This window comes from Scyliorhinus torazame, chromosome 17 (genome assembly GCF_047496885.1).
Source record: "Scyliorhinus torazame isolate Kashiwa2021f chromosome 17, sScyTor2.1, whole genome shotgun sequence".
Lineage (NCBI taxonomy): Eukaryota > Metazoa > Chordata > Chondrichthyes > Carcharhiniformes > Scyliorhinidae > Scyliorhinus > Scyliorhinus torazame.
Genome location: NC_092723.1, coordinates 188,016,356 through 188,029,441, shown reverse-complemented (window position 1 = coordinate 188,029,441; position 13,086 = coordinate 188,016,356). Strand labels below are relative to the sequence as shown.

At 43.5% G+C, this 13,086-nt stretch overlaps 1 protein-coding gene across 3 annotated transcripts in view; it reads left to right on the top strand.

The window, feature by feature from the left end:
• Positions 1-13,086, top strand: part of smg1 (SMG1 nonsense mediated mRNA decay associated PI3K related kinase) — a 186,950-nt gene that overhangs the window by 143,784 nt on the left and 30,080 nt on the right. For all 3 annotated transcript variants that reach the window (XM_072481861.1, XM_072481863.1, XM_072481862.1), the window contains 4 exons: positions 4,651-4,878; positions 9,447-9,658; positions 11,280-11,386; positions 12,584-12,763. In XM_072481861.1, coding sequence (XP_072337962.1) covers positions 4,651-4,878; positions 9,447-9,658; positions 11,280-11,386; positions 12,584-12,763 — 727 coding nt within the window. The remainder of the gene's footprint in view (positions 1-4,650; positions 4,879-9,446; positions 9,659-11,279; positions 11,387-12,583; positions 12,764-13,086) is intronic.

Genomic DNA, 13,086 nt, shown 5'->3' with positions numbered 1-13,086 from the left:
CTTCGCCTTCAAAGCCAGCGCTCAAAAACGCAAAAATGTCGGGGGGAAAGGTCCAAAAGTCCGGCCCAAGCGGGAGCCACCAAATGTGCGACTTACTCCCTCATAGCCGCCACCAGAAGTCCTCTCACTCTTCAGGTTAACGTGCAGGTTCAGTCAGCAGTTAGGAAGGCAAATGCAATGTTAGCATTCATGTGGAGAGGGCTAGAATACAAGACCAGGGATGTACTTCTGAGGATATCTGAGCCTCTGGTCAGATCTAATTCGGAGTGTTGTGAGCAGTTTTGGGTCCCGTATCCAAGGAAGGATGTGCTGGCCTTGGAAAGGGTCCAGAGGAGGTTCACAAGAATGATCCCTGGAATGAAGAGCTTGTCGTGTGAGGAACGGTTGAGGCCCTGGGTCTGTAATCGTTGGAGTTTAGAAGGATGAGGGGGATCTTACTGAAACTTACAGGATACTGCGAGGCCTGGATAGAGTGGATGTGGAGAGGATGTTTCCACTTGTAGGAAATACTAGAACCAGAGGACACAATCTCAGACTAAAGGGACAATCCTTTAAAACAGAGATGAGGAGGAATTTCTTCAGCCAGAGGGAGGTGAATCTGTGAAACTCTGCCACAGAAGGCTGTGGAGGCCAAATCACTGAGTGTCTTTAAGACAGAGAAAGATAGGTTCTTGATAATAAGGGGATCAGGGGTTATGGGGAGAACGCAGGAGAATGGGAATGAGAAAATATCAGCCAGGATTGAATGGCGGAGCAGACTCGATGGGCCGAGTGGCCTAATTCTGCTCCCATGTCTAATGGTCATATGTAAAATAACGGAAGGTTTTAATGCAGACCTCTATTGGGTCACCTCTCAGTCTTCTGTCTCCAAGAGAGGGAACACTTGTTCTGCTCATTTTCTGTGATGAGTATGACGTCGCTGTTGTAAAATCATCATTGTAAATCTTTTTTGGCACCCTGTCCAGTGCCTGGATATCCTTTCTGATAATACAGTAACCAGAACTGGACACCGTATTCCCAGAGTGTGGCCTAACCAAAGCTCGATGCATATTTACCATAACCTCGCAACTATTAAATTTTAGCTCTCCAGAAATAAACTCGGCTGTTTGGTTTCCTTATCTTTAGTAATTTTATTAACCTGGGTGACTACTATTGGTGATTTCTGTATTTGTACTCTCCGATTCCTTTGCTTCTCCACCCCAATTAGATTTATATTTTCCAGGTAATATGTGACTTTGTTTTGTTGTAACCCTCCTGAGTATTTCCCCCAAAAAGGAGTCATCTGAAAATTTAGAAATAGTCTCGTTGATTCTTGTGAATAACAGTAACCACAGTTCTGGTCCTTTGAGGCCCCATTTTCTACCTTCTGTCGTTCAGAATTGTAGCCCTTTTTAATCCAGGGTAGCTCCAGGGTTATCTGGTGGAAGACAGGAAAGTGGAGTTGAGACTAGTATCAGATCAGCTGTGATCTTACTGAATGGCGACACAAGCTCAAAGGACCTGGCGACACCTGCCCGTATGTCCTATATCCCTATGTACCCCTAATCTCGGCTTTTAGACTTCAAAACAGTTAAGTATCCAATTTAGTTCTTGTCCCCTGTCTCTCCACAATGTGAGACTCGTGATAATAATGGGGGAAGAGAGAAAAGAGGCTGGATCTAAGCTTTGGAGTTAAGTGTCTTGTGCTCTAGAAGAGGGATGCGTGAGGTTTTTTAATCTTTGAGCTGACAAGTGTGCACCGTGTTACTCCTGGGTTACCATCAGTTTTAAATATCTAATTTTCATTTATTTCAAACTGCGTACTCTTACCAATATTGGTGGTCTAGTTTTGGTTATATGCTGTAATAAAGCAGCACTGTGAGGACAGGATTTTCACACCTACCACACAGTTTAAACAGATCTGCAGTAATAAAAAATTTATTGGACTGAGAGTCCTGGGCTGAGGACTGGAATTCTACAGCCATCTCTAGGAGCATTTACTGTCGACAATAAATGTAAATTTACAAGCTAAGTAGAGTATAACATTTACATTTATTTTACAAACCTGTTACACGGAATAGATGGCATCAAAACAGGTCATTCAGCCTGACCTTGATTGAAGTTGTGCTTCATTTTTTCAAAACGAGCAGGAAATCTTCTGGAACTAGGATTAAAACTTCATAGCATATCATCAATAATCTACTATTGCTGTTAGGATTGATGCACAACAACAACACAATTTATCCTGAGTGTAAAGCTATTATTAATTGTTGCATTGTTTAACGATAACTAATTCCGGATGTGTACAAAACAACAAAGAACAAAGAAATGTACAGCACAGGAACAGGCCCTTCGGCCCTCCAAGCCCGTGCCGACCATGCTGCCCGACTAAATTACAATCGTCTACACTTCCTGGGTCCGTATCCCTCTATTCCCATCCTATTCATGTATTTGTCAAGATGCCCCTTAAATGTCACTACCGTCCCTGCTTCCACCACCTCCTCCGGTAGCGAGTTCCAGGCACCCACTACCCTCTGCGTAAAAACTTGCCTCGTACATCTACTCTAAACCTTGCCCTTCTCACCTTAAACCTATGCCCCCTAGTAATTGACCCCTCTACCCCGGGGAAAAGCCTCTGACTATCCACTCTGTCTATGCCCCTCATAATTTTGTAGACCTCTATCAGGTCGCCCCTCAACCTCCTTTGTTCCAGTGAGAACAAACCGAGTTTATTCAACCGCTCCTCATAGCTAATGCCCTTCATACCAGGCAACATTCTGGTAAATCTCTTCTGCACTCTCTAAAGCCTCCACATCTTTCTGGTAGTGTGGCGGCCAGAATTGAACACTATACTCCAAGTGTGGCATAACTAAGGTTCTATACAGCTGCAACATGACTTGCCAATTCTTATACTCAATGCCCTGGCCAATGAAGGTAAGCATGCCGTATGCCTTCTTGACTACCTTCTCCACCTGTGTTGCCCCTTCAGTGACCTGTGGACATGTACTCCTAGATCTCTTTGACTTTCAATACTCTTGAGGGTTCTACCATTTACTGTATATTCCCTACCTGCATTAGACCTTCCAAAATGCATTACCTCACATTTGTCCGGATTAAACTCCATCTGCCATCTCTCCGCCCAAGTCTCCAAACAATCTAAATCCTGCTGTATCCTCCGACAGTCCTCATCGCTAGCCGCAATTCCACCAACCTTTGTGTCGTCTGCAAACTTACTAATCAGACCAGTTACATTTTCCTCCAAATCATTTATATATACTACAAACAGCAAAGGTCCCAGCACTGATCCCTGTGGAACACCACTGGTCACAGCCCTCCAATTAGAAAAGCATCCTTCCATTGCTACTCTCTGCCTTCTATGACCGAGCCAGTTCTGTATCCACCTTGCCAGCTCACCCATGATCCCGTGTGACTTCACCTATTGTACTAGTCTACCATGAGGGACCTTGCCAAAGGCCTTACTGAAGTCCATATAGACAACATCCACTGCCCTACCTGCATCAGTCATCTTAGTGACCTCCTCGAAAAACTCTATCAAGTTAGTGAGACACGACCTCCCCTTCACAAAACCATGCTGCCTCTCACTAATCTTTAGTTACACCAAAGATTGGGAATAGATGGGTAACTGTAAGAGGGACTGGTAAGAAGCAGTCAGTGCAGGGATCCCCTGCGGTCGTTCCCCTGAGTAACAAGTATACCGCTTTGGATACTTGTTTGGGGGGGGGGGACTTACCAGGGGTAAGCCATGGGGTACGGGCCTCTGGCACGGAGTCTGTCCCTGTTGCTCAGAAGGGAAGGGGGGAGAGGAGCAGAGCATTAGTAATTGGGGACTCGATAGTCAGGGGCACAGATAGGAGATTTTGTGGGAGCGAGAGAGACTCACGTTTGGTATGTTGCCTCCTAGGTGCAAGGGTACGTGAGGTCTCGGATCGTGTTTTCCGGGTCCTTAAGGGGGAGGGGGAGCAGCCCCAAGTTGTGGTCCACATTGGCACTAACGACATAGGTAGGAAAGGGGACGAGGATGTCAGGCAGGCTTTCAGGGAGCTAGGATGGAAGCTCAGAACGAGAACAAACAGAGTTGTTATCTCTGGGTTGTTGCCCGTGCCACGTGATAATGAGATGAGGAATAGGGAGAGAGAGCAATTAAACACGTGGCTACAGGGATGGTGCAGGCGGGAGGGATTCAGATTTCTGGATAACTGGGGCTCTTTCTGGGGAAGGTGGGACCTCTACAGACAGGATGGTCTACATCTGAACCTGAGGGGCACAAATATCCTGGGGGAGAGATTTGTTAGTGCTCTTTGGGGGGGTTTAAACTAATGCAGCAGGGTCATGGGAACCTGGATTGTAGTTTTAGGGTACGGGAGAATGAGAGTATAGAGGTCAGGAGCACAGATTTGACTTCGCAGGAGGGGGCCAGTGTTCAGGTAGGTGGTTTGAAGTGTGTCTACTTCAATGCCAGGAGTATACGAAATAAGGTAGGGGAACTGGCAGCATGGGTTGGTACCTGGGACTTCGATGTTGTGGCCATTTCGGAGACATGGATAGAGCAGGGACAATACCTAACTTAAATGGAACGGAGATGCGTAATAATTGCAATTGAATGCACGTATAGTAGCAAAGTTCAGTGTGATATTCGCCTATTTCTTCCAGGCTACCAGTCTTGAACATCCAATTGGAAGTCCTGAATGGCTTTCTTCTGCTCACAAACAACTGACTCAAGATATGTCAACCCAGAGGGCAGTGCAGTCTGAGAAGGAGCAACAGGTCGAAGCTGTTTGTGAAACGATACAGACTCTGGTGGATAATATTAAAACTGTGCTTACTGGCCATAACAAATTGTTGGCTGATGTTAAACACCTCCTTAAAGCAATGGCAAAGGTAATGATCTCATTTCACTTTTTTCCTTTTATTTGTCTTTTGAATTTTATTTCTGCTTTTATGGACTGCTGGCTGTTTTACTGCCCTGTCAGCTTAAACTAAAAGGCTTTTCAGAGGGTGTATCCATTTAAGTTTTCACCATTTATATTTTTCCATTTAAGTACAGTTGAGAAGTAACCTACCAATTCACAGAAATATCGAGGTTGTGAATTGGTTCTGTAGAATAATGTATGGTGAAATTATAGCCATTAAAGATGTGCGATCTTTAGTGCTATGGTCATACGATACCCTTCCAGACGGAGTGTTGCAGATGTTTGCTGTACTGCATTATCTCTGAGGATGTAGAGACTTGAGGTTCCTTAAAGTAGAGAATCAACAAGTGAGAAAGTGTGAGGGAAAGTTCATAACTAGAAAGCTCATACAAAGAACTCTGAAGAGCCAGAATGGTTGGCCAAATGCAGACTTTAAGAAATTGGGCATTATTTCCCAACTTTTGATATTTCGAGAAGTTTGGTTCCTCGGAACCATTTGAATAACTCTTTTACTAAAAAAAAAGGAGACACCATGAATAGGTATCCCTGCTGGGCAGCACTGTGACACAGTGGTTAGCTCTGCTGCCTCACAGCGCTGAGGACCCGGGTTCGATCCCGCCCTGGGTCACTGTCCGTGTGCAGTTTGCACATTCTCCCCGTGTTTGCGTGGGTCTCACCCCCACAGCCCAAAAATGTGCAGGGTAGGTGGATTGGTCAGGCTAAATTGTCACTTAATTGGAAAAAATGAATTGGGTACTTTAAATTTTAAAAAAAAATGTGTCCTTGCCACGTAGTATGCGAACAGTATTTTAGATACCGTTGACAATGAATAGCAGTTTCAGGTGATAAAATCATAATTTCCTCTGTCCAGAGAAAAAGATATTCTATTGGCACTCAGTTGAAGCTCCCACACGTGTCAATGAGTAAACCGATTGTTGCCCAAATGTAAGAGAGTGCACAGATATTGTCACTGAAGCTGGAATTTAATATCCACGAGGCTCTGGCCCACCATTCGGAGAACCTGTGGGGCACTTCCATCAGTTCTGTGGTGGAGGCCAGACAGCATCAAGTGCCCTTCCAAGCACTTATTTGACCACCATCCGCACTTCCCCATGGTTGAGGTTCCTGGGGTGGAAGTTGTACCTGCTGGCAAATCAATTGTCACTGCTGCCAGGTAGTGCGATGGCTTCTGGTGGCACAACACCCACCTGTGACCCAGGTTCATGGAAGGGTCCCAGGCCACAGCTGAGTGAAGGTGGATGGGGGCCATAGGGCAGCAATTATGGGAGATAGGAGTTTGGAGTTGAAGGCTGGGGTGCCTTTCAGCAATCACCTCCCTGTCCAATGCTAGGCCACTCATCAGGCACAGATAGGCAAGGACCCCTCCCAGGAGGCTGCGTAAACCCAACAGGTTTTTCTGGGCAGCCTTTTGAGGATGCGGGGAACGCATTCGGCCTCACTTTAATCCCTCAAGTGGTGGACTTGGGGATAATGGGGTCAATTGATGGGGTGGTGATGGCCTAGTGGTATTCTTACTGGCATGGTAACCCAGAGACCCAGGGTAATGCTCTGGAGACCTGGGGTTCACCAGCAGGTGGTGAGATTTGAATTCAATAAAAACCTGGAATTAAAAGTCTAATGAAACCATTGTCGATTGTCGTAAAAACCCATCTGGTTCACTAGTGCCCTTTAGAGAAGGAAATCTTCTGTCCTGTCCTGGCCTATATGTGACTCCAGGACCGCAACAATGTGGTTGACTCTTAAATGACTTACTGAAATGGTTGAGCAAGCCACAGTTCGAGGGCAATTAGGGATGGGTTATAAATCCTGACCCAGGCAGCAACGTCCACATCTCTTGAGGGATTTTTTAAAAAATTGGCTCATTAGTGAGCCTGATTGACATGTGGATGGCAGCAGCTGGGAGTTCCACATCAACCCTTTCCACCCTCCGAGTTAATCAGAGTGTCTTCTTTCCTGTTTCTGGGAGACTTACTTGGGGCCTCTCCCACACTTCCTGCCGTGGTGGGCTGCTTCAAATCTGGCCCTTAGAATTTGGTAATATAGAGACGTTTCACTGGTCACTTAAATTTTATACCCGTTCCAACCACTCGAGTTATATATAATATCATGTCTGGAAGTGGTCTGAATTATTTTCCTCCTTTAGACGGCATTTGTTATTGGATATATCAAGTAAAAGTTATTTTTTCTTGTTTAAATTGTTGCACATTAAGTTGTACCATTTGTTAAGGCTTTACATGCTTTTCTGGAAAAACTAATTTTTGACCGAAGTTGTGACTAATGATTTTCAGCTTCTGTGCTTTGTTGTGTTTGTAGCTAATCCTCAGAATTGAGTCGGTGATAGTTGATTTTGAAGTTGCCGCAGCTTACCCACTGTGGCCAAAACATACACACTGTTTGCAATGTTTGCCAGTGCCACCCACATCCATTGGCAACTCCAGTTTAAGCTTCCAGCAAATTCTGAATGAGGATTTTTCACAGTACAGCAAAATAACTTAATGTTGAGAGTTTGGATTTGGGCTTGTGAAAAATAAGAAACTCTAGCTTCATGCAGACCTAGTAAATGTGGGATTGTTCCCAAAGACTGACTGAAATATAATTGGTCAAAATACCCGCTTCTCCGGAGAAACCTCGGCAAATGCATCTTATTTGCTTGAAATGTGCATCACATTCTGGTGCAGTTAAATTGATAGGTTGTAGCCCAAGACTGCCATCATTTCAGTGTTGTCTAGAACTGGAGCACAAATGATCAAAGTGGCAGTATTAACATAAAATTTGCATTAGTTGTAACATCGGTACTGGTCAATACTTCAGGAATCAGAATACAGTAAGGTCCCGCTGTTTGTAGGGTGGTGCAGTGGTTAACACTGCTGCCTCACGGTGGTGAGGACCCGGGTTCGATCCCGGGTCACCGTCCGTATGAGTTTGCACATTCTCCCCGTGTCTGCATGGGTCACCCCACAACCCAAAGATGTGCAGGGTAGGTGGATTGGCCACGCTAAATTGTCCCTTAATTGAAAAAACAAATTTAAAATCCCGCAATTTGGGCGGGTTACATTCCTTATGTTACAAATGGCGAAATCACAAATGAGGAACATGCTTTTGATTGGGGCTCGATTACATAGATTCCAGCGTGCTCGGGAAGCATTGCTTTGGGCAGTTACTCTACAGCAAATTATTTTCATTATATCCACTCGCGTGCACTTCTACCAGGGTTACTGGATAATGGTATGATGCCAGAAACTGGTTTCTACGGCCAATTGTGCCAACTCATCATTGCCAGAGTTGAGATCAGCTAACCCCATACAGATCCATAGACCATCCTAGTCTCTAGAGTTTAGTTACTCACTGAATGAAGTCAACAATGTCAGTAAGTATACTCAGTAACTGACCCCAACAATTACTTGCTGTATCCTCCGGTTTAACATAGCATTGAGATCCATCTGAGTTCCTTACTGCTGCTCAATATGCTGGAGGTCACGTCTAACAGTGCTACATTTGCCAGAATATATCTGCGTCGGCTTTCAAAGATTGTTTGCAAAGTTAATGAATGATGAAACTGATATCTTGGGGTAAATTAACCAATCCCACACTAGCAGCGCTCAATGGATGTACTTTTCAAAGAATCTGTGCAGAGGTTCAGACATTTCAAACAAAGTGAAAACGCAAACAAGGAAGTTGGGAAAGGCGGGTCTGGACTGGATCACTGTTCACATAGTAACATCGGCAGAACAATGGAATTTGGAATTCTCTCTGAAATTTCAAAGATGTATTTATATTTTGTGTGGGTGTCACTGACTCGGACAGTGTTTATTGCCCATCCCTAATTGCCCTTAAACTAGGTCACTTCAGAGGGCAGTTAATAGTCAACCACATTGCTGTGGATCTGGAGTCACATGTAGGCCAGACCAGTTAAGGACAACAGATTTCCTTCCTTAAAGGACATTCGTGAACTTGATGGGTTTTTACAACAATCGACAATGGTTTTATGGTCATCGTTAGACTTTTAATTCCAGATTTTTTTTTCTTAGCGAATTCAAATTTCACCATGTACCGAGGTGGGATTTGAACCCAGATTCGCAGAGCATTATGCCGAGCCTCAGGATTATTATCCCTGTGGCATGTAGCTATGACCGACTGTAATGGACGCTAACAGTATTTTGATTGCGGTTTCCTGTTCTCAATTAATTGGACTGAGGTTACCGTAGCTAATTCACCGTGCTAAATTGTGGCTCACAGAACGGAGAATTCAGTTCTTTTAGTCTTGGGATTTGAACGTGCTTTCACCTCTGGGATCCACATGCACAAGCCAACTGGTAGCCATCTAATCTCCAGAAAAACCTTTTATTAAAAACTTGCTGTTAAAGGTAAGTTTCCATTCCTGTCATTTTATTAAAATTAATGATTCGCAGCATGTAAAAGACAATGGATTCCTAAAGTGATAAGCCATTCTAACACATGGGAACTCTCTTGCAAAAGAAAATATTTTCTCTCATTTTTGTCATCTCGCATTAAAAGGATGAAGAAGCAGCTCTAGGAGACAATGAAGATGTCCCCTATGAAGACAGTGTGCGTCAGTTTTTAGCTGAATACAAGTCTTGGCAAGATAACATCCAAACTGTGCTGTTCACAATAGTGCAGGCCATGGGACAGGCCCGAACTCAGGAACATGTCGAAATGCTACAGGAGATTACACCAACTCTAAAGGAAATGAAATCTCAGAGCCTAAAGTAAGGAAGCTATTTAAATTATTGCAGGTTAAACCACTTTCTTTGACATTTTGGTTTAATGTATCTCTGGCGAAGTTTCCACAGGAAATGTCCTTTGTACGTTGCATTAAATATACAATTAACAGTTGGAATGTGTGCTAATTTTTTGAGGATGTATGTGAAATGACAATGAACAAATTTCTGTATTGCCTTCCGTTGATCACTGAATGTCTCAACACAACACAAAACATTAATCAGTTTGTGCTTGTGTTGCATAAGTAAATGCTGTACCTGATTTGGAAAGTATTTCTATCAATGTGAAATTGTTGTAAGTATTTGTAAACTTTTTATTTGGCTTTTTTGGCTTCCATAATTTATTCAGGATTAACTTGCACCTAATGTAACCTCATTTTTTGCTGTTCATAGCTGATCAGTTTAAACACACAGGCATTGAGATATTTTTGCACAATTGCACATGCATGGTAATTTAAAATGAACAACTTGTGTGCAGCCTGTGCAAGAACCTTAAGGATGCTGCACAACTGTGCAGCTTTGAGGAATCCATTGCACCAAGCCCTGGAGTATTGTTAAATGCTTCAATATATCAGCTAGTGTTCTAAACTTGTATTGACATGACTCAGATAAGAATGGTCTAACCACACTTTGGAGAAGACTGAACAATTAGTACTAACAAATTTCCCCAAAGTTTTCATCTTGCACTTGTTCCATAATTGGGACTGCATTGGCCCATAATTCTTCATGTTAATTTATATATTTTTTTACTTCACCATATCTCTCCTGAATGTAGAGATCTAATTGCATTTTAGTTCAATGAGCATCCACAGTCCACCTCACCATACAGCAATCTTTCACTATAGGGCATCGACACTATTAAACCTTTGGGGTATCATACACCGCCTGTGCTCTTCACAAGGGAACATTACTTCCCGCTGAGATGGTTTATCTAGTTTGAAGTCAGAGGGCTGCTCATTCAAACTGCTGCAGAAATGAAAACTTGCAGGAAATGCATTCGCCAATTCTTTGTTTTGATGTCCTACTGTGGTATAATCTGATTATCTGAGACGTATCCAGTGACCCGTGGATAAATGCACCGGCTGTTCTGACACTGACCCACGTGGGTCAGTGAGATTGCAAGTCGGATCCTCGGATCCTAGCGCAGTTGGTTGTTCTCAACATTGGCACTGGGGGAGTGCCAATGTTGGCCTCCCTGAGCTCACGAGATGGGAAACTGGTGGGAGACGTGTGCTTTAGTGGGCATCATGGTTCAGCATGGCTACAATCTCCCCTTCATTTAGCCTAATGTATGGAGAATGGACCATTGCACCAGTTAGTCATGGTGTCATTGCTCTGTGTGAGCACATGCTTTCGGAGAAGAGAAAAAGGCAAAGGGAAGAAAGAGTACAACCATCTGAGAAGATATTCCATATCAAATACATTGTACACACAGGTACAAAAAGCAGGACGATAGAAAACCATCTATTTCATTAACCCCAATCCACTGAGTGGAAATTAAATAGCCAATTTGCATCTGAGGCAGCTGTGTGTTACTTCAGTGATGTATGATTCCTACCAGATTGCTTTTGTTCTGTTTTCAGCAGTAACTCTTGATCTTGTCTTTCAGTGTCTACAATGATCTTGTCAGCTTTGCATCTCCACTGGTCACAGATAAATCTAATGAGTGTTCAAGCCCAACCTCTGCCTCTGCATTTCAGCCCAGTTTTGCAGCAGGTAAACATTTATGTACAGCTTAATACTGAATTTGCAATCATCAGTTTCCGTTCTCTAAAGTAGCGTTGGCTCTTGTGTCGTGCATTTGATTGCAATGATCAGTAAGTAAATGTCAAATAAATTTCAGTTTATAAAAACAATTCCTTTGCATTGTCACTTTTACTGAATATTAAGCAAGTTATTGATTTGTTTTTGTCTGAGAAATAGTGTCACAAACTGTAAATTACTAAATGAATAGAGCCTCTTTTTAGTAGATGAATAGAATTTTTAAAAAAAATAAATTTAGAGTATCCAATTATTTTTTTCCCAATTAAGGGGCAATTTAGCGTGGCCAATCCATCTACCCTGCGCACCTTTGGGTTGTGGGGGTGAAACCCACGCAGACACGGGGAGAATGTGCAAACTCCACACGGACAGTGACCCGGGGCCGGGATCAAACCCGGGTCCTCGGTGCCGTAGGCAGCAGTGCTAACCACTGTGTCACTTTGAATAGAATTGTCTTTCATACAGAAAAGGAGTCTGACTACTGAGATAGTGTTTTTGCATTTATTACAACCACCTGAAGTTATCCATTTGAATTTTAGACAGATTTATTTCCCTTTGGTTCTTTTATGGGATCTGGGTGTCGCTGGCAAGGCAGCATTTATTGCTCATCCCTATTGATCTGGGAATGAGTCACTTGCAAGGCCATTTCAGAGGGGAGTGGAGAGCTACATTGCTGTGGGTCTGGAGTCACATGGGGCCAGACCAGGTAACGATGATAGATTTCCTTCCTTAAAGGACATTCGTGAACCAGATGGGTTCCTACATCAATCAATGATAATTTCATGGCCACCATTAGTGAGATTAACTTTCATTTCCAGATTTATTAATTTAAATTCCAGAACGTTAGTCTGACTTCTGGATTATTAGTCCAGTGACATTGTCACTACATTGTCACCCCCTTATTTGTTGACTAGGTGCCTATTTGGAATGGAAGTGTGACTGCATGAGCTCACTCATTATCCTCAACACCTGCAGAAAGATGAAGCTTTTCATGTGTCTGGGCTGCAGTAGGTCTCCGAAGTGAATGAACAGTGTGCCATCCAGTTTCTCGAAATAAAAACCTTTCCTTGTTTTTCTAAATCCCTCCGCCTTTCTACACCAGTCCAGTAGTGTGGGATTGCTTTATGTACCTGATGCTTTTTCTTCCTGCAGCTGTTCGAAGCAGTACAACCCAAAAGACACAACCGGAGGTTATGTCACAGAATGCACGAAAGATGGCTCAGAGAAACCTTGCTGCTTCAGCAAGCACTCCGCCAGGCACGACTATAGGACTGGGAAAGAATGTTGCTCCAAGTCCTAAAAAGGCAGCAAGAGACCCCAAGACTGGGAAAGGTAAGTTGCATTTCCATGAGTTAAGGTGACTAGTACTTACAGAAGCAAAAAGGTCACAACACAGGAACCTGTTGTGTCCATGCCAGCTTACAACAAATGCAGCTCCCCCATTCCTACTCTACTGCCATTGCCCGTATCTGTATTCTTCAGACAATTATCGTAGCACCTTTTGAAATCCACAGTTGAATCTACCTCTGCCACCCTGCCAGACAGAGCATTTCCCATCCAAACTACTCTGTCCATTTTCAAGATGTTTTTCCTCACATCGTCATTGTTTCTTTTTCTGATCACCTTAAATTGATGTCCACTGGTTCTCGAGCCTT